This window comes from Lutra lutra, chromosome 3 (assembly GCF_902655055.1).
Source record: "Lutra lutra chromosome 3, mLutLut1.2, whole genome shotgun sequence".
Lineage (NCBI taxonomy): Eukaryota > Metazoa > Chordata > Mammalia > Carnivora > Mustelidae > Lutra > Lutra lutra.
Window position 1 is genome coordinate 182,578,020 of NC_062280.1, and position 21,605 is coordinate 182,599,624.

Consider the following 21,605-nt stretch of genomic DNA (forward strand, 5'->3'; position numbering starts at 1 on the left):
ACACCTGAAAGAATCCTGGGGGTGACTCAGTGGGACTGGGGACTGGAATCATCCACAGGGGACCTTGCTCACATGTCTGGTGGTAATGCTAGTTGAATGTTGGGACCTCAGCTGGGCATCGCTCTGAAATATCTACATATGGCCACGGTAGGTGGTGTCTACAAATGGGGTGACTTGGGGGGTCCTCACAGCATGCTAACTGGGTTATAAGAACAAGTGTCTCAGGAAACAGGGCATGGAAGTTGCCAGTTTCTTAAGTTCTGGGCCTAGAAACTAGCACATATCACTTCTGTCATATTTTTTGGTCAAGCAATCCCAGAATCGGTGGGGGGACCTAGATCTCACCTCTTGATGGAGACAGTGGTAAAGAATTTTGGAGTCCTGTTTCAAAACTGTCAGAGACGTAGAAACACCCAGAACTCAACTTCTTTGCATAATAAAAGTGGAGGAACTATTTTAGTTTGTTGAAAGATTATAAAGAAGAAAGACTAAGTAGCCAGAACCCATGTCAGCGTGGCTGAGGGATATAGGAATAAGAATGTCTAATATTGTGTATTTCATCATTGTGCTTCTGCTCTGAAAACTCCCTAAGTCTTTACTACTTTCTACCACACAGTTACAAATGCTTTCTCCCTCTCTGTGTGTGTGTGCATTTCTGTGGTGGTGAGGAGCTAGGGAAAGTAGAAATGAGGGGGAAGGAATTGATGGGATTGGGTTATTATGGTTTGGCATGGGAGAGAGGGGGGCATAGAGAGAGAGAGAAGGAGAAAGGGCCAGCCTCTGGAGCTGAAATGCAGGACAGGGCAAGAAATCTGTAGAAGCAGCAACTCAGTTAGAGTCATTGTGAGAGTCTGGGGACTCAGGAACACCCGAAGAGTTTGTAAGATGGATGAACATCTTATGTAAGTGAAGGAACTTCTGGGTTGTAGGAGGGGAGGGTGACCACAATGAATAGGCAGGAGAAGGTGGAACTGTCAGCGAAAGTCTCAAAGGAGAAAGTTTTATAGAAGAGATCAGAGGGGAAATTGACTGAAATCCCCACTGGGGAGCTGGGAGGAGAGAACCCCGATCTGTGCTGCCAGGCTGGAGAATAAACTTGGGTGTGATGGGTTTGTAGGGGACAACCAGATTCTGGTTGAGGAGGGGAGAATTCAGGGAGCTTTTGGAGAAGGGGAGGGGACACAGGGGACAACCTGGGTCCAGAAGAGAGAGTAGGGGTTGTGTAGCTTGTCAGAGGAGATGAACAACGTGAGGGTGAAATTATCAGACAGAATGCCAGAGGGTTTTGTAGTCTAAGAAGTGGCCGACAAACGCTAGACTGTGAGGCAAAGGAGTTTTAGTCCAGTAGTGCCTCAGAACAACGGTAGTAGGTTTCAGCCTGGAATCCAGCTGTGGCCTGGAGTAGGGGTTCCATCACTGTGGGCTGGGATGGGGTGGGGAGGCAGCGTGGGCTAAGTGGGCCTCGGTGCTGCCGCGATGGGTCAGGACTCTGTGTGGCCCTAAGACATGCTGGTCAGCCAGGTGGTCGTCACGCTCTGGAGGTGGTCGGGTAAATCCATCTTCAGATCTCTTCCGATTAAGAGATTTTGAGTATTTGGAATTTTAGCAGAAGCTGGGTTTCTGTCGTTCTTACTAGTGAGATTTTATTATTCTATGTGCCATTCTCTTAGAATATAAGCACAAGGTCTTTCTTGAGCTTCAGAACATGCCACTGTATCATTCTGCACATCTTAGTCCTCTAGATCAGGGAAAACTACAGCCCTCAGGCCAAATCTAGGCATTCCTATTCATTTATTTGTGCATCGTGGATGGGGCAGACATGAATCCTTACAACAGAGACTGTCTCTCCTTAAAGTTGAGCGTATATATTTACTATCTGGCACTTTACAGAAAGAGTTTGCTCACTTCTGCTCCAAAGAGTTTCTGGCGCCCTCCTTTTTACCTGCCTTTCTACATAGGCAGGAGCTCTTCGTATAATTATAAGTGTTCTGTAAACTAGGATACAGCTCACAAAGCATCTCCTTTATAGAATGGGCCTCTTCCCTGTTAACTTCTTTTAACCAGCCATTTCATGACCTGATTCCTGTGCCTTCCTAAGATGTTGGAACGTATGTTGGGCTCTCACATTCTCCTACATCCTGCTACTTTAGAACTCGCAGTTTAAGACAGAAACGAAATGACAGGAGCTGCACACCTCAGATCTTCTGATTGTATCATCTTAAGGGAATAAGGGATATTACATGGACAAATAAGCCCATATTTCAGTGCTAAGAAGCATCTACCTGACAATATAGAAACTCTGTCCCTGATTTTTTTTTTCCCATCCCCAGTCAGTATCTCCAAGAGCCCAAGACATGTTTTGTGTGTCCACAACTAGTTTGGACTTGAGCAGGGCTATAGGAGTTGGCCCTCCTGTGTGGCCTGAGAAGTCGGTTGGTCCTATGGTGGTCATGTGTCATGTTTTTGGTCACCATAACTGTACCCTAGTTTTGTTTGTTTGTTTTTTGAAACCAAACTACTGACCTCTCAGACAGGCAGTTTGAATGGGCTTGATCCAATCTTGAACTTCTGGTTATCTTTTTTCTTTTTTTTTTAAGATTTAATTATTTTATTTGAGAGAAAGATTGAGAGAGAGCTGGGAGGAGGGTTAGTGGAAGAGGAAGAGAGAGGCTTAAGCAGATTCCGAGCTGAGTGCAGAGCCCGATGTGGGGCTCAATCTCGTGACCCTGAGATCACGACCTGAGCTGAAACCAAGAGTTGGATCCTTAACTGCCTGAGCCACCCTCATGTCCCCAGTTTCTGATGATCTTAAACCAATCAACATAATTCATGTTTGACTATAATGATTGTTCAGATAAGGATGCTTAAGCCAGCCAGGGTCCATAAAATGTGACATTTGGGCTTTCTTCTAGAAGGACTACTTGAATTTATGTTTTCCTCTTCTCCTGAGTGGTGTGGACTGAATCACAGCAGGCATTTTTTTTACTTGAGGCTAAAATTTCCAGGGGAGCTCACCATGGGGAAACTGGGGATGGAGCAAAACCTGTGGAAGACAGTGTGGGCAGACAGAGAGGAAGCAAGTCTTCTGTGAAACTGTTCAAGCAGCAGTGTCAAAGGTTGCTTAAAATTATTATTTATTTTATACTTTCAGCCTTTTGTACCAGTTAAACCCCTTGTGGGTTTTTGCCCATTAGAGTTGGGTTTTGTTTATTTTTATTCACAGATACCTGGGTGACACAGTTTTTTTTAGTGTGTGTGTTAAACAAACGTGGTGGCGGTGGGAGTTCCCATAGCAGAGCTGGTGACATGTCAAGTCATAGAGTTGATTTTTAATACATTGTTTCTAGGTACACAAAAAAGTCCTGGAGATTTTTTGTGAGTTGTGAGCATCAGTCACCCTTCTGTACCCAAAACCACTCTGCCTGTTCACCCACAGTTTCAAAGGCTGGCTTTGTTGGCTGGGCTTTTCCATGGTCATGTGATCAGAATTCCCAAGACCCTTGTGTATAACTTGTTGATCAAACCATCCTTTCTTGCTATCCCCTTCATTAAAGCATGAGCTGGAGCGCTTCAGCTGCAAGAAACACAAACTAATTTGGTCTGTTTAATACAAAAATAATTTATTAGAAACCTTTATTTTTTAATTTTTAATTTTTAATTTTTTTTGTTATTAGAAGCCTTTAGATATGTCTCACAAAACCCCCAAATTATCAGTAATCGTTGGGCCCCAGAAAAGGACTAAAGCAGGATCTCTGGGGAGCCAGACAGTTTCCTTCATTTTTCTACTCTGTACATTCTGCCTTTTGTCTCCAGGGCACCTCACTCCTAAATTATGTATAAGGCAACTCTGATGGTGAGAGACTTGACTTTTTCTGTGTTCCATTTCTCATTCTCAGATGCAACAATCTAGTTGGTTCTGTTTGCACCGCATGTTCACATTCAGTGGAACAAACTCTAATCAGACGGGATGTCCCATGACGCACATGTGCTACCAGGGGCCTCTCTTGTGGAGCTGTTGACAGAGCACTTCTCAGAGGAAAGCGAAGTTTGTATGAGGTGGTCTGATCCCACAGGAATCGTACCCTGAGAAGTCATTTTCGCCTGAGCTCCATTTATGAATGAGAACTTCTTCTCTCTCCCTGCCCCTAGCCCCCCTACCACCAGCAAGGTCTTAAGCCCATATCCATGAGTGGTTACAAATAGATAAATAATCCCTGATTTTTTGGCTAGGTAGTTCAGAATCTCAGCTTCAGCCTGGCTTGGAGGAGCTGTAATGCATGGGCCTGGTTTCCTTTAGAGAAATAGTGCAAGTGATCTTTTTTAGGGGAGTCAGTGAAAGAGCAATGAGTAATTTGGGGGCTCGTTTAGAGCTGAGGAGATGAGGGGCGCCTGGTGGCTCAGTTGCTTAAGCGTCTGCCTTTGGCTCAGGTCATGGTCCCAGTGTCCTGAGATCAAGCCCGCCTAGGACTCCCTGCTGGAGGGAGCCTGCTTCTCCTTCTCCCTCCGCCATTCCCCCAGCTTGGGCTCTCTGTCGTGCTCTTTCTGTCAAATAAATAAATAAAAACTTTAAAAAAAGGAACTGAGGGGATGAGATTGCAATTCTTTTTTTTTTTTTTTTTTTGGTAGTTGAGTAGCATGCTATATATCTATATCTATATATTGATATATATATAGATGTATGTGTAACTGTGTATATCTACATCCATCCATCCATCATCTGTCATCTACCTACCTACCTACCTATCATCTATCTACCTATCTACCTATTACCTACCTACTAACGTATCTATCACCTATTTATCATCTATCTACCTATCTATTACCTATCTACCTACCCATCAATCTATCAATTACTTATCTATCTACCTATCTACCTATCACCTATCTACCTCTCTCTCTTTCTCTACCTATCATCTATCTATCCAACTATCTATCTACTTATCTATCTAAAATATGTAGGCCTTTTGTCTTCTGAGCTGGTTAATGTGTTGCAGAGCATTTTGACTCCTAATTCATGACTGTAAGTTGGGGAAAGCATTCTGTTTAGCATACCTTTCTCTGCTTTATAGACATAGAATATATACATTCATATTAGAAATGCTTGTTGGGGTGCCTGGGTGGCTCAGTGGGTTAAGCCTCTACTTTCAGCTCAGGTCATGATCTTGGTGTTGCTAGGACTTCTAATACTATGTTGAACAAGGGTGGTGAGAGTGGGCGTCCTTGTTGTGTTCCTGATCTCAACGGGAAGGCTGCAAGCTTTCTCCCATTGAGGATGATATTTGCTGTGGGTCTTTCATAGATAGATTTTATGATTCAGGAATGTTCCCTCTATCCCTATACTTTGAAGCGTTTTAATCAGGAACGGATGCTGGATTTTGTCAAATGCTTTTTCTGCATCAATTGAGAGGACCATGTGGTTCTTCTCTCTTCTCAGGTCATGATCTTGGGGTCCTGGGATCGAGCCCCACATTGGATTCTCTGCTCAGCAGGGAGCCTGCTTCCCCCTCTCTCTGCCTGCCTCTCTGTCTACTTGTGATCTCTCTCTCTACCAAATAAATAAGTAAAATCTTTTTTTTTTTAAAAGAAATGCTTATTATTGGTTATATATAAAGATTTAAGTATGAGATGTATAAATGTTGATCAGTCACACTGGAAAGACAACTCTGAGTATATTACCTGTTGAAGGATCAATGATGCCATTTATATACATGAGACATAGCATTACTGTTCTACCTGTGACTATCACTGTTCTACCTGTGACTATTATGTCTAAATTTGCAGATGGCCGAATGCTACTTATTTTTTTATTGAATCCAGAACCAAAAGAATACATTAAAGTTGAAACACTTAATAAATACTCTTCTGAAAAATTTTTTTTATTTCAATGAATAATATCAATATATACTTTTATAGGACAATGCTTGTATTTAATAAAAGTGGGTGAATCTATAACTTCCAGCAATACATTATTATGAGGAATATTTATAAAAATGTATAATAATCACTAATACTATTTTAAAAGGTTTATCGGACCAGTTTTGAATGTCCTCAGTGATATGCTTATCCTAGATCTACATTTAAAACTATCTCTGAGCGTGGGTAGCTCAGCCCATTAAGAGTCTGACTCTTGGTTTTGGCTCAGGGCATGATTTCAGGGTTGTAAGGTCAAGCCCCATGTAGGGCTCTGTGCTCAATGCGGGGTCTGCTTGGGATTCTCTCTCTCCCTCTCCCCTTTCCCCACATGTGTGCGTGCTCTCACTTCAAATAAATATATCTTAAAACCTACCTCATTAATTTTAAGCCATGAAAGTATCTTCTTAGTTTTCTTACAAAATATTATATGCAAATAAGAAGAAAATGCTTTATTAAAGAGCTTTGCTTCACGCACTATGTTAGTTGTGTACAACACACTGGGAAACAAGGCAGAGGTGATCCTTACCCTGTTGGAGCTTGCAATCTCAGAAAAAAATAAAATTAAATAGAATCAATTAAATGCACAAAAGCAAATGTTCAGGTAAGCACCAGGATGTAGGGCAATATCAGGGACTGTTAGGGACTCCTTCAGGGTTGGCAGAAGTTAGAAAGGAGTAGACATGACCCTGTTAAACAAGTTGTAGCACAAAAGCTTTCACTGAGTTGAAACGACCTTGTAATTATTTCTTATCGTTAATAGGATCCCAAATGCAATGTGATTGTTTCTATAGTCACAGTCTAGTTAGAGTCAAGAAAACAACCAAAATGGTAGTCCAGATGATTACAGATCTTAGGAAAGTACAGACTTTCTTGAATGTGGCTCCTTTCCCATGCAGAACGAATTTCCCTCTTCTTGGGAGCAGGTCTTTGTCTTTTCTTTTCGCCCCTCCCCACCTTTTGTGCTTCTAGCTCAGGGATGGCTCCTTCTCAGGTTCTTTTGAAGAGCTTCTCCTCTGCTCATTTCCTATCTCTAAGCTTTGTCTTTGGTCGGTGCTTCTCACCCAGCAGCGACTGAGTATGCCCAAAGGGGACATTGAGCAAGGTTTGAAGACACAATGGGGAGGGGTTGCTACTGGCATCCAGGGGGCAGAGTTCAAGAATGCTGCTGAAATATTCTGCCACATGCAGGACAGCTCTCCTGCAAAAACCCAAAACCAAACCAAAACAAAAAACCCAAAACCAAAAAAACCCACAAAAAACCCCCAAAACAAAACAAAACAAAAAAATGATTGTGTAGCCTAAGGGTGAGAAACCCTCTAAATTTAATAAACTAAATTCTTCCCATAGATGGGTCTCCCTGAAACTCTCAGTATTTAGTACTGTTTTGTGTTTCAAACTCCCAGATTCACAGCTTCAACTTGGATCTCTTTCCAAGCCTCCTTGCAAAGCCGTTCCTCCTCCTGCATTCTGTGCTTTCTCCTTTTCTAATCCTGGTACCCTGTGTGCATCCAGTTTCTCCAGCTGAGATCTGAGTGTTGTCTTTAATTCTCTTTCTTTCTTATCTGCTGAATCCCATCCAAGACAGCCAAGTTATCTCCCACCTTCAATGGATGTCTAATCTAACCACTTCTCTTCACTTTTACTCAAATCCTCACTCTCATTTGCAATACAGAAATACTGATTCTCAAAATAGCAATTTGGTGAACTTGTGAAAACAAATCAAATCATGTTACTCCCCTACTTCCCTTTCTTCATTGTGAAAATCCCTCCTAAGGGTGACCTACAAGGCTTGTATGAACCTACCTTATCTCCAGTTTTTCTCCCCTTGGTTCACATTCAGGACTTATTTCCTTTTCTTTTTATCTTTGGTTTTCAGTAGTTTGTCTGTAATGTGTTTAGGCATGATTTTCCTGTGTATTTATTGTGGTTGGGGTTCAATGAGCTTTTGAAATCTGCCAATTTGTGGTTCTTAGCAGATTTGGGAATTTATAGTTTTTATTTCATGGAGTACTTTGTCTGCTGTATTTTCTCTTTTTGTCTTCTGGGACTCCAGTCTGATAGGTTAGATTTTCTGAATTCTCCCACAGCTCCCTGAGGCATTCTTTATGTCTGTCTGTCTGTCTGTATGTATTTATAATTTTTCTCTCTTCTTTAAATTGGATACTTTGTATTGGTCTCTCCTAAAGTTCTCTGACTCTTTCCTCTGTCATTTCTATTTAGCTATCAAGCCCATCCAGTAAAGTTTTTATTTTGCATATTATATTTCTCAGTTACTGAATTTCCATTTTGTATTTCTTAGTAGTTTCCTTTTTCCTCCTGAGATTTCTTACTCTATAATTTTCAGAGCACACGTTCCTTTTACTTCATTGAACAGAGTCCTAATAGCTCTTTGGAGCCCTTCCCTGTTTATTCTAACATCTGGATCATCTCATGTTGGTCTGAATTATTGCCTTATCTCTTGAAAATGGGTCACATTATACAGATTCTTCATATGTCCAGTTATTTTAAATTGCCCCCTGAACACTTTGAATGTTATGTTATTGGTATCTCTGGATTTGATTATATTCCTCTAAAGAGTGTTAATATGTTTGCCTTCGGAGAGTACTACTCTGCTTGGACTCAAACTGTCAATTGTGCCTCTTGGGAAGCTACTGCAGTTTTAATCATGTTCTTTTTCCTTAGCTTGCCAGTAGTGGGACAACTTAGAGTCAGCCCTGGCCGTGTGAGATGTAGTTTAGGGCTTAGCCAGAGATTTGGGCAGAGTGTACATACGACAGTTGGGGTTCCCTCTCTATGGCCCTCTCTTGATTGGTGTCCCTCCCTCACTTTCCAGCCACTGTGACTGCCTGGATTTCTATCATCTAGCGCTTTGGTCCTAAGAAGATTGAGGTTTTTTTTGTTTGTTTGTTTGTTTTTTTATGGGAATTTTGTCACTTTATAGATGGGCTGCCCTCAGACTAAAAGCCACAGAGATGGGAAAAGAACCCTATGGCTTTTCCTTTCCAAATAGTGACTCCCTTACTTACTCTTTTCTCTTTGGTTCACTCTCTAGAGCTTTCAGGTCATCGAATGTCACATTTTGTCCAGAGTTAATGGTTATGCTCTGTTGGTGGCACCATCATACTCCAAGTGGGGCCCTTCTCCCTGTTTCTTGGACATAGAAGGCTATTACCACTTCAGGGCAAGAAACTGGAGAAGACACTGAGCCGGTGCTATGAGACCTCCACTTAAAATCAAGTCCTTTTGCATAAAATAAATAAAGCATCAAAGAGAGTGGCATGATTTAGCTTGCTGTAACCTGGGCACTATTAGTACAGTTGTAGGGGCTGGATCTCTTTCTGTGGCAGGGGACCTGGGCTGTGGTAGATCCAGGGTTTACTCTGAGGGGAATGATGGTGGCATCCACAAGTCCTGTGTCCTTGCATCATTAAATTTGGTTCCAGCAGGAGAGAGAAAGCTTTGCTTTCCTGGAGGCCCCAGCAATTATCTTTTTGCATTTCTTTCTTGCGACTGGCTGCCTATTTTTGAATCAGTCACCCTGCCAGCAGGATAGGATGCTATGTTTTAACCAGTGTAGACTCATCATTATATATATGTATAAACTGTGTATGCGTATTGGTCTCATTTGAATTGCATGTATGTGAATGAGGGACAGGTGAAACGGAAGGAAATTCCAGGGGGAACAGATGCCCACCAGTTCCCAGCAGATCCAATGCCATTGTCATGATTCTTGCTGGATTCATGGACCTCAGTACTTTTTATTCTAGCTAGGTGAAGGAATATGTTTGCCTCAGTCAGAACCCTTTCACCATATAACATTTTACAAACTCCTATCACTGTCAGAATTTATGGCAAGAAGACAATCTCAGAAAAGATAGGAGGAACACGTTTAGCTGTATAACCTTCCTACTTTTAATTCCAAGGTCTTGTTTTCATCTGTTGAGCATTTGGTATTTTATGACATGTAACATCTACTCTGGTGATCCTGAAATATAATCTTGATCTCAGTGTCTTAGTACCAAGGGCTCTTTTCTATGTCAGCCATCTACAAAGCTGGTTTGAGATACAAATATAAAAATCCGGTGAGTTGACTGGGTGAGAGTAAATGGTCGAAACAGAAGGAGAATGTATAGTATCAACTAGCTGTTTTAGTGTAAAACTCTTCTTCATTATAAAATAAGGCACAGAAATATAATACCCTTGGGTTTAAACCTATTTAATTAATCACAACTCATCACAATCATTGTTATTGAAGCCCAGATTGTCCTATGTTTAGGCAATTGAAATTGACTGCTGTGTTAGACCAAATTGTGTCCCTCCTAACCACCCCCCCACCTCTGAATTCCTAAGTTGAAGCCCCAGCACCCAATATGGCTCTATTTTGAGATAGGGCCTTTAAGGAAGGAGGGAAGGTTAAAGACGGTCATGAGGATGGGTCCTGTTCCATGACTGGCGATCCTATATGAAGAGAGGGGAGATAGCAGGAGGGCACATGTACAAAGAAAAGGCCATGGAAGGACACAGAGAAAGTGGCTGTCTGCAAGACAAGGAGACAGTTCTTAAGAGATACCTAGCTTGCCAGCAAGCTTAGGCTTGATCTTGGACTTCCAGTGTCCAGAGCTGTGAGAAAATAAATTTCTGTTGTTAACTCTCCAGTCTGTGGTATTTTGTGACAGCCCTAGCAGACTGGCATAGCTCCTGAATCCTTTTCATTTGACCCTACTAGTTCTTTGATAGCTTCTTTGCTACCTTGTGGACAAGAGGCTTTAGCCAATGTAACATCTTATATATTTCCTGCTCCAGACCTAGAATGAGGCATTTCTTTAAGAAGCACCCATTTCTTCTTGAGAGAAATGATGCTGCAAGATGATAATCTGGGCACAAGGATGCCCTTTGCCACTCAGTTGGCCATTTGTTTCTAGGCCTTTTCAGAGAAGCTAGGAAATATGTGTATTTAAAGGTAAAAATTTTCATACTTTCATATTGATACTTCAATTCAAATTCAAGATTAAAGAATTTTACTTTATTTCTTCTTTATGTCTCTCCTTTCTTCCACATTAAAAAAATACCGATTTTCAAAGATACAGGATAGAATTAGAGAGTAGAATTTGAATACTCTATAATTATTTGTCTTACCCCATATTATACTCCTAACAGTTGTAGCATAACATAAAATATAGTTTTAGTACTTTTCCTGTTTTCTTCTTCCATGCCTAATATTACTGGCAATATTTATTGTTACTGCCTTTTAAATCCTTTCATTTTTTGATTTTTCAAAAATTTCTTATTTTTTTTCCTGTCCTAAGGCATTTTCTTTGTGTGACTGGCTCCTGTGTTCCTTCGGTTTCAGTTTTGATCTCAGAATTCTGTCTTTCATCTTTACTTCTTTCCCGAGTATAGTCGCCTCAGAGCTGAGGTTTTCTGACTCTGATTTGTGTTATTCCTTCATGTTTTCTTTCATTATCTATTTGTTTTTTTAGGTATGTGTCTTCCTAGCGTGCTTTCTTTGTCTGTGGGGATGTTATTCTCTTCCTTATTGTCTTTTTTATTGTAATAACTCTGTGTGAGATTTGACCTCAGTATTTTTTTTATTTTTCATTTTATATGAACTGAGTATTGTTTCTGGACGTTTAGGTTGAGACAGGTTTCATGAAAGCTTTTCTAATTTACAGAACTACTTCTGTTTCTCTGTAACATTTAAAAATATGGGTACTTATTTTCTGAAATTTCTTGGCTTTATTTCCCTTCTGACATTGGCCTCGACCTTCTTTATCTATGCTTCTTGGATCCCTATTCTGTTGAATTCTGATCCCACTTCCAGAAGTTTCTCTTCTGTGTGGAGTTCTGTCCTGGAAAAGAGCCTGCTTGATAGTTTTGAGAGTTCATAGAGGTCCGGATTGCTCCTGACTATTCACTTCTTTCTATAGTGGGTCCTTTGCACATACCCCCAAATTGAGAGGGCCAATTGCAGCCCGTTTCAGCTGCAATTCTCAAATTGGCCCACTGTCCTTTCCTATGAATTCTTTTGGCTATTTTGGGGGTTCTCCTGTACTCAGGTTCTTCAGACATTATCCCACCTCTTCTGCCTGCTGTCCAGACTCTGATACCGTGAAAATCTATGCCTGTTGCTAGTTTACCCCAACCCTGTTTATATTTTGAAATTATGGGAGTACTGTATCATCCAGTTTTGTTATATTTCTTGGATTTATTTTCTAGTTGTTCCATCTGGTTCATGTGGGGAATTGGAGATAGTGAAAACCATGCCTTCATGGCTGCCATCTTTCCATAATGCCTCCCAGTGCTCCTGTTTTAACACATTAAAAAAAAAAATACACAAGCAGGGAGATGGCTGTAACGATTTCTCATGTTGGAGAACAGAAAAGAAGACATGTTCACCAATTCTGCCACTTCTGGATGAGAGAAGAGGAGGAGAGAAGAGGAAAAGCCCCCACAATTCTGGTTGAAGTTCCCTTCCACAAGGAGCCTGCTGTCTTATTTTTAATTTCATTCATTTTTAGTAATTGAATTCTTGCAGAGCTTGATTTTTTCATCCGGGAACATGAGCCTGGGCCACGTCCACTTGCTGTTTGATAGCCTCCTTTGTCATGCCATGTTCTTTGAAGCCAGGCTTTGAGATGTTTTAAAAATGAGTCTTGGTACCTCCCTGGTATCTATTCGGGCTGCATCTGGCTTTGCTTTCTTAGGATGCTTGTTCTGTTTACGATGGGGGAACTGTAGCTTCCCATGTTGGGCATTTTTATCAACAAGCAGCTTATTATGTCCTTTGTGCTTATACTGTGAGCAAAATGTAAGATATGGTCCTTTCCCTGAGGGCGTTTGGTTCTTCTCATCTGTCTTTTGGATATAGGAAGCCAGGGAACCAGTGTCTTGTGGGCTTTTCCCCTCCACTGCTACCCCCACTCTGAATACTGATGAAAATACTGTGCCAATTAAACATAACTAGGTCTTTGAATTACAGGCCCAATTTGGTTTGGAGTTTAGTGTTACCTGTCATTATCAACTTCCAAGATTCTCAATGAAAGTCTGGATTAACCAGTGCAGATCCCCATCAATGCGAGGGATGTATTTGCCTCTGAGTGGTCTACATTGGTCTACACTGCTGTCCATTGATTACTCAGAGTTGTGAGACGTGATGGGTTCTTTCCCACATTATGTTTAAGATAGCAGTCAAGGTAACTTGTAGTATCTTTTTAATTGTACTTCCCACCATTTTGTTTTTGAGTAAAACTTGGGTGGTTCCTAACCGAAAATTTAGTATCTTTCAACTGACCAAACAGATGACTTCTTTCAAGGAGAAGAAAACTCCAAGCAAGAATAAAAAATGGCCAGTTATATCTGTAGGCAAACTATAGATTTAAGACTACAGCATTCTTCTCAGTAGAGTGATGGTGAAGAAGATAGCTTGGGAATCACTGCCAATTTTCAAATACCTCCTCCATTATTTTGCAGTGCATAGGTAAGTGACATCGGACAGTTTTCATTCTGTCTCCATTTCCTCATATGTAGAATGTGGTAGTAAAGTTCCCTACATCATAGGGTTAATGTGTTGATTAGATGAGATTATGTACATAGTAGATCCTAAACTATTGGTTTGATGGGTAAAAGATGGAGTGTCTGGGCTTTTTAAGGCACTGTACTGGCCAACTGGGATATAAAAATGAGCAAAAATTGGGATGTCTGGGTAGCTCAGTCAGTTAAGTGTCCAACCTTTGGTTTTGGCTCAGGTCATGATCTGAGGGTCCTGGGATTGAGCCCCAGGTTGGGCTCCATGTTCAGCAGGGAGTCTGCTTGTCTCCCTCTCCCTTTGCCCCTCCCCCTGCTTATGCTCTCTGTCTCTATGATAAATAAATAAATCTTAAAATAAATGAGCAAAATTCCTTCACTTGGAGCTTTACGGTTGGATGAGGAGACTAATTAATTAGCAATCACAGGAAGGAATATAACATTGTCACCACAATAAATGCAATAGAGAGGCATGAGACACTTCAGGGGCACATAATAGGGACAGGAGATGTGTGGGAAGTTAAGGAAAGTTCCCATCAGAAGACCAAGGTCAAATGTAAAGAAACATAGATGGGAATGAATTAGGAGAAGGCGTGTGTTTGTCACATGTGTGGGTGAGCACAAGTAGGATGAGAGTGTCCCAGTCAGAGAGGTTAGCATGGAGAGTGGCTCTGAGGCAAGAGGGTACTTGGTGACTATGAGGAACCTAGAGGCCAGTGTGTGAAGGGAAGGGTAGAATGGGCAGTGCTACCTGAGACGAGGCTGGAGGAGGCAGGAGGGAAGGAATGGTCACAACTTGGGTGCCTTTCTAGGCTGTGTTTAGGAATGTGGTCTAGCAAACCATGTTAGGTGTTTGAATTCTGGAGAGACATTTGCAAAAATCTATTATTGTTGTTTTGGGTTTCTAAAAAAAAGATTTATTTATTTACTTGAGGTGGGGAGGGGCAGAAGGAGGGAGAGAATCTCAAGCAGACTCCCTGCTGAGCATGGAACTCACCAGTGGGCTCTATCTCGCCACCCTGAGATCATGACCTGAGCCAAAATCAAGAGTCAGCCATTAACGGACTGAGCCACCCAGGTGCCGCGGTTGTTTTCTTGCTATTATTAGTTTTATTCCTTAGCAGTCCTTCGCAGACTAAATATGTTATATACATTAATGTTTATTTATTGATTCTTTCTTCCAATCTCTATTATTGTTCTCTCTGAATGCTTAATTCCTCATTCCTTCCACTTAGGAATAAAGCTGAGGAGATAGCTTTGTTTTCTTTCAATCAGCTTTACTATTTGAAGCGGAATTTGCTTTTGTATAACTTTGGCAAGATAAATGAAAAACAGTTGCCAAAATATTACCTACTGTGACACACATAAATATTTTATGCCTCATCGTCTTTGTGAAATGCTCAAATGCTGTCATTTGTTACTTGTCTAACTTAAACAAACCAAAGCCAAACTCATTAGAAATTTTGGTGTCCTGTGTTGGCAGGAAACTCACTGATTTCACGTGTTTTGATCTTACCCAGAGCAAACTTTTGGAAATTCGAGGCCTGAGGTCGACTCTGCGTGACAAGGGGAGAGTTTGACAGTGTGTGTGTGCGGGCAGGTGTATGTGCAAACATGCATGGATATTTTGTGTTTGCTGATCTTCTCTTGGTCAGTGAAGAGCTAACAGTCGTGCTGTGAAACTCCCCAGACATCAATAAGGGCACAACTCCGTTTCCTACCCTACAATAAGGAAATAATGTATTCACTTAGGACATGTAAATAAAATTGTCCTGACCTTTTCAAAAAAGCTGAGTAGCCTTGGGGTGCCCTGGGGCTCATGCCATGATGCCCCATCGATGTTATCCTTGACGGGCACCGTCCCACACTGTGCCCCTTGAATTCTCCATTCTCTAGCAACCCCACTGTGTATAAAGGTGCCCGCCTTGTCTTACTCTGTAATTTGCCTTTTATCATTGTATGATAAACTTGGCTGGGTTTACTTTTTTTCTATTTGTATATTATTCTGGTATAAAATGAGGTTTTGGCTCATCTAGGATGAAAGTTGTTAATCATATTAGTATTTTTTTCTAACTACAACACCTCACATTTCATGTAATATGCATCTCCCCAGAACTTTGATGAATATGGTTGTAAAACTAAAAAGTACTTTGAAGGGGTGCCTGGGTGGCTCAGTCAGTTAAGTGGCTGCCTCTGGCTCAGGTCATGATTCTAGGGTCTTGGGATCGAGTCCCACGTCAGGCTCCTCAGCAGGGAGCCTGCTTCTCCCTCTTATTCTGCCCTTCTTCCTGCTCATGTGCTCTCCCTCTCTCTCTCACTGAAATAAAGAAATAAAATCTTTAAAAAAAAAAGTACTTTAAATGGTAGGAATTGTCTCTAGCAAGCTAGGTAATGAGTAGAATTGCAGATGGTAGGTTTGGCCCATGAGGATCGAGATTTCCTCATTACATTGTTATTGCGGATAATCGCTTACTCCACAAGGAGCATGAGCATTATGCAGAGCTGAGAAATCAGGTGAAGGGTCTTCATCTTTATTTGATGTACAAGATTTGATTTTTTTTCCCCCCTCAGGAAAAATAATTGTTTTAGCCCATATACTTCTGTATAACATATGTAGATCAAATACTTTTGGCTGAATTAACAAAATAAGCAAAAAAAAAGTTTCCTGATTTAGCTCTATTTATATAATAATTTGTTTTCTATTAATAGTCTATTTGTTAGTTAATAGTAATTAGTCAATTGGGTAGACATACTTAATATTTGATCAATATGTTAATAAAATAGTTGAGCAAAGGGTTAATGGTTTAGGATATTTTGTTTCATGTAAATAAAATGTAAATGTGTTAATGGACAATACATATATATATATATCTTTTCATATTTGTATTTTTAATAACAAGAGCTCTGGTAAATAAGTTTCTCACGTAGAATGTGAGCCCCTTATATGCAGTACTGATTATTAATGCCTGATATGTAGCATGTAATGATTTTTAAATGAATAAGTAATTATTTTGAAAAATATTATATCTGTTTCAGGACAAGATCTTCAGGTTTGCATATCCCAAAAACCTACATGTTGCACTAGGAAGATAGAGGAGAGATACCAGATTGCAGCTCGCCAAGATATGCAGCAAGTGCTTCAAACATCCAGCTCAACGCTGAAATTTCTAATATCGAGAAATGCTGCGGCTTTTCAAGGTAAATGTATCTTTATTTCTGAAAGTAAGAAGACTTGTTATGCAGTTTTCCTCTTATTATACTGGGAAACTTGGCTGGGTTTACTTGTCTTTGGATGCCATTATTCTGGTGTAAAATGAAGTTTTAGTTTCTTCTAACCCTCAGAACTTGTTTCTGAGGTCATGTGGGGCATAAATACTGAGTTGGACTTGGGAAACCGTTATGTTAGTGAAATGGTTCTTGAAAATATATGCCCTTTTAGGGTCCTTCCAGGGCCCCCAGTATTCTTACCTATGGTTTTACTTCCAACAAGGACGGACATAATTATTAGATTTTAGTAAAGTATTCTATAACATAAAATCTCATTGTTTTTAGCTGGGTAATTATAGATTTGTTTTTAAAAAGTTGATTTGAAGAAATATTTGTCTAATTTTCCCCCTGCTACCTCATGTGGTTTTCATAAGAACATCAGTTTGATATTTCAAAGTGCAGACAAGTCTGATAAACAGTAAAATAGGAAATATTAATTGGATATTTAAGGATCAGCTAAGACCAGAACTCAGCCTTAACTCAAATAGTATGTTCAGAAATAAAATTAATGGGTTATAAAATTACAAGGCACATTGGAAAATAGATGATCTTTTTCTTATTTTAGTCATCATCTCTATAAAATTCCTTATTACTACAATAAAATAGCTTAATTTATTTTTCCTTTTATAAGGATTAGCTTTTCTGTATATGATTAGAATGAAAATATCTAGAATACACTATATTTTAGACAAATTTATTGTTTTTGTCCAAAGCAAAATATAACTTCTGTTAGTATTCCTTTTCCTTAAGTATATTAATGTCAATCTATTTAAATAATTTGTGCTTTGTTTACATGCATAACTAAAGCACAAAGCTGATTAATTTTTAAAACTATGCTCATTAAATAAAATAAATACAATAAATCAGGATAAAATTTAAGTTGAGATGAAATGTAGTTCATGATGAATTGATGATTTTTTTGTGGAAACTGACTTGTCAGAGTTTAAGATACTATTTTAGTGATTTTTTTTAGCTGTCTTAGAAACAATCTTATTTCTGTTATGGGATATATTTATATAAAATTGTTGGAAGAAGACATATTGATATGTCTTTTTAAGGAAAAAATTATGATTTCAACTGCCTGAACCAGAACCAGAAGACTTCAACTACACACACAGAGCGATATGATGATTTTGTCTCCTGAAAATGACAACATGCACAATATGGATAATATATTGTAGAGATAAAGGGAGTGTGAATAAACCAGTTTGGCTAGAACAGGGATGGGGAGTGTGGTGGAGATTCATATGCTTGAAAAGGTGAGCTGGACTTAAACACGGAAGGAGACTTTTAAAGCATCAATTTGAGTTTGAGATTCATTAAAGATTTTTGAATAGGAAAGCTTCATTATGATTTCTCAACTTTGTCAAAATGAAATTCCTTTAAATAAGAATATATAGGTTTGCGATGACGTGGATGGAACTAGAGGGTATCATGCTTAGTGAAATAAGTCAATCGGAGAAAGACAACTATCATATGATCTCCCTGATATGAGGGATAGGAGATGCAACATGGGGGGTTAAGGGGGTAGGAGAAGAGTAAATGAAACAAGATGGAATTGGGAGGGAGACAAACCATAAGTGACTCTTAATCTCACAAAACCAACTGAGGGTTGATGGGGGGGAGGGGGGTGGGATTATGGAAACTGGGGAGGGTGTGTGCTATGGTGAGTGCTGTGAAGTGTGTAAACCTGGCGATTCACAGACCTGTACCCCTGGGGATAAAAATATATTATATGTTTATAAAAAATAAAATTAATAAAAATTAAAAAAAAAAAGAATATATAGCCGAAGAAGATCATGACCAAAGAAGCCAGCTTTTTTGGATAGCAGTATTAACTACAGAAGTGAAAGAAAGTGTCATCAGTTGCTAATGTATGGGCATCAGTGAATGTTAGCTGAACATTTTCCTCTGTCTTCAAAGATACTGTAACCTTTCATGCTTTGCCAGATAACTTGATCAAGATAGAGACATAGAGTATATTATGGAGTGCTTGCCTGGCTTAGTTTGTAGAGTATGCAACTCTTGATCATAGGGTTGTGAATTCAAACCCCATGGTGGGTTGGTGGGTGTATGTACACACACACACACACACACACACACACACACACACACACAGCGAGAGAGAGAGAGAGAGAGAGAGAGAGAGAACAAGAATACATATACATTAAGTTCAAATGATTGGGAAAAATACAAAACCTGAATTACTTAGATTTTCAAGATGGGTTCAGACTGCTGAAAAAATTTGGTGATGTTGCTAAAAGTATGGTGACAACTAAGTGGTAGAAATATGTGGTATTGTCTCTATCTGCCAGAGTATCAAGTAATTTTATATACATTAAAAATTTTTCTCTTTTATACATTGTGTTATATTCAGTAGGTTGAGTTTTGCTGTTTACTTAAATACTAATCATAAGAAATGAAAATGGTAGGAATTTTCTTAAATATGACTTATTATAGATTGTTGTATTGTCCCTTTATGAAGTGTCAAGTTATATTTAAGAATCATGAGAAGGCAAGATAAATTTAAAATAAATTTGCCTAAAGGCTAACTTTACTGGAACACATTCTCTTATAAGAAGAATACCTACTTTTAATTTAATAAATAGAGTAAGAAGCTTTAGGCTTATGTCCATAAAAACAAGCTTAAATATATATGGTGAAGGCAATTTAAGAAATCACATTTACTGTACCGTAATTAAGCAGGCAACTTCACAATAATTAAAATACCTACCATCTAGTTTCTGTGACATCAGAATATCTGAAAACAATTCAAAGTCTTTATTTTTCTAAGAAGAAAGAAGCCAACACGTTTTATTGGGAAATTGCCCGTTTGAGAGGTATTTAATGGGGAAATCAGTTCATTTCTCACATGATGTAAGTAGATTTGCTACGTTTTGGTATTTTGACTTTTAAGTATTTCACTTATATTAAACACTGCTCCAGCAGTGTTAACCTGTTTTCTTTAACTGGTATCTGGGTTATAAAAGACTTTAGACCAGGTAGCAGTCTAGATGTAGTATGGGTCCTTCTCTCCTGGCTTTCACAGAATCCCATGGAAGCATGTTTTTGAAGCAACCTGTTGGATGCGGCCGATGGGAATGATCACTTGGGTCTGTGGATTTAGTGGGCACCCACATCACGGTGAGATGCAGGGACTGTTAAAGGCAGGGAGGAAACAGTGCTGGTAACTGGTGCTGGAAGATGTAAGGTTATCCCATATACAGTCCACATTCAACTCTGGAATTCAGCCCTGGCAGGTACATACCAGGAGAGTCGAAATCAGCCTAGACGGACAACTCTTCTATTTTCCTTTTATGGAATTTATTGGTGTTTGTCTCAGTCAGATTTCCTTAAAATAAACAAACACCAAAACAAAAGTCTGTTTTTGGAGGGTCCATAACTATGACCAGGAGCTTCACTATATCCCAAGTGTAGTCATTTATACCAGATGGAATGTTTTATAAGCTAAAAGACAAAAGCTGATATCTTTGTGCGTGTTCCTCTTCATAAATACATGGTGCTGTTTGCAAAGAGGAACGTTGGCTTTGTCACAGTGCAGACAATAACCGTTCTTTATTTTCGGGGCTTAATAATGCTCATGAATAAAGCAGAACAGCCTGAGATAATGCAAAAGAGTTTGCTTCCCTTCAGCTCTTTTACTGTGAGTGTGGGCTTGCTGACTTTAAACATTTTGTAAACATGCTTCATAATGTTTTATTTATTTATATACTAAAGTATGGTGTGACTCATGAAGAAACAGAGGCAGATGACAGAGAATTTGTCATTTCTGTAAAAAAGCAACTCTTACGCAGTTTTCAAATTTGTTGGTTTTTTAATCTCCATTCAAATAAGATGATGCAGTTTAATTTTTTTTAAATTGAAAACTCCTAAACACAATTTTCAGCATCATTTTCAAAAATTAAAAGGAAAGAAAAAATAAAAAAAAAGGGAGGGATATTTGGGAGAACTCTATTGGAAATTTGTGTTTTGTTGAAACTTCAGGAAGGTAAGGTTAAAAAGCTACATCTTTCCTTTGAGATGTACCTTTCCCTATTTCTCTTATCTTCCAGTATCTTATGTATTTCTGAAATATATGGTAGATACTAAGTCTTTATTCTGGAGGTTTCCAGTTTTATATATGGTATTTAAGAAGTGTACATTATTACAAAAACTGATCAATGGTAGAACAAGAAAGATTTAGCATTTTTATTTATGATTTTATTCTCTTGGCTGATTAAATTTTCATTTCTCAATTGTAAGTACTTGAAAGATTGGCAAACTTGTCCTTGTGGGTTGAGATGTGAGATTTAGGAATTTAATAAAAAATACATTCCTATTTTTTTTTTAATTAATTTTTTATTTTTTTTCAGCATAACAGTATTCATTATTTTTGCACCACGCCCAGTGCTCCATGCAATCCGTGCCCTCTACAATACCCACCACCTGGTGCCCCCAACCTCCCACCCCCCACCCCTTCAAAATTCTCAGATCGTTTTTCAGAGTCCATAGTCTCTCATGGTTCACCTCCCCTTCCAATTTCCCTCAACTCCCTTCTCCTCTCCATCTCCCCTTGTCCTCCATGCTATTTGTTATGCTCCACAAATAAGTGAAACCATATGATAATTGACTCTCTTTGCTTGACTTATTTCACTCAGCATAATCTCTTCCAGTCCCGTCCATGTTGCTACAAAACTTGTGTATTCATCCTTTCTTTTTTCTTTTTCTTTTTTTTTTTTTTTTTACAGCTTTATAAACATATATTTTTATCCTCAGGGGTACAGGTCTGCGAATCGCCAGGTTTACACACTTCACAGCACTCACCTTAGCACATACCCTCCCCAATATCCATAACCCCACCCCCCTCTCTCAACCCCTTCCCCCCATCAACCCTCGGTTTG

General features: G+C 39.4%; 1 protein-coding gene across 2 annotated transcripts in view; it reads left to right on the forward strand.

Moving 5' to 3' along the window:
* Window positions 1-21,605, forward strand: part of GPC5 (glypican 5) — a 1,410,504-nt gene that overhangs the window by 24,258 nt on the left and 1,364,641 nt on the right. For both annotated transcript variants that reach the window (XM_047720231.1, XM_047720232.1), the window contains exon 2: window positions 16,474-16,635. In XM_047720231.1, the coding sequence (XP_047576187.1) occupies window positions 16,474-16,635 (162 nt within the window). The remainder of the gene's footprint in view (window positions 1-16,473; window positions 16,636-21,605) is intronic.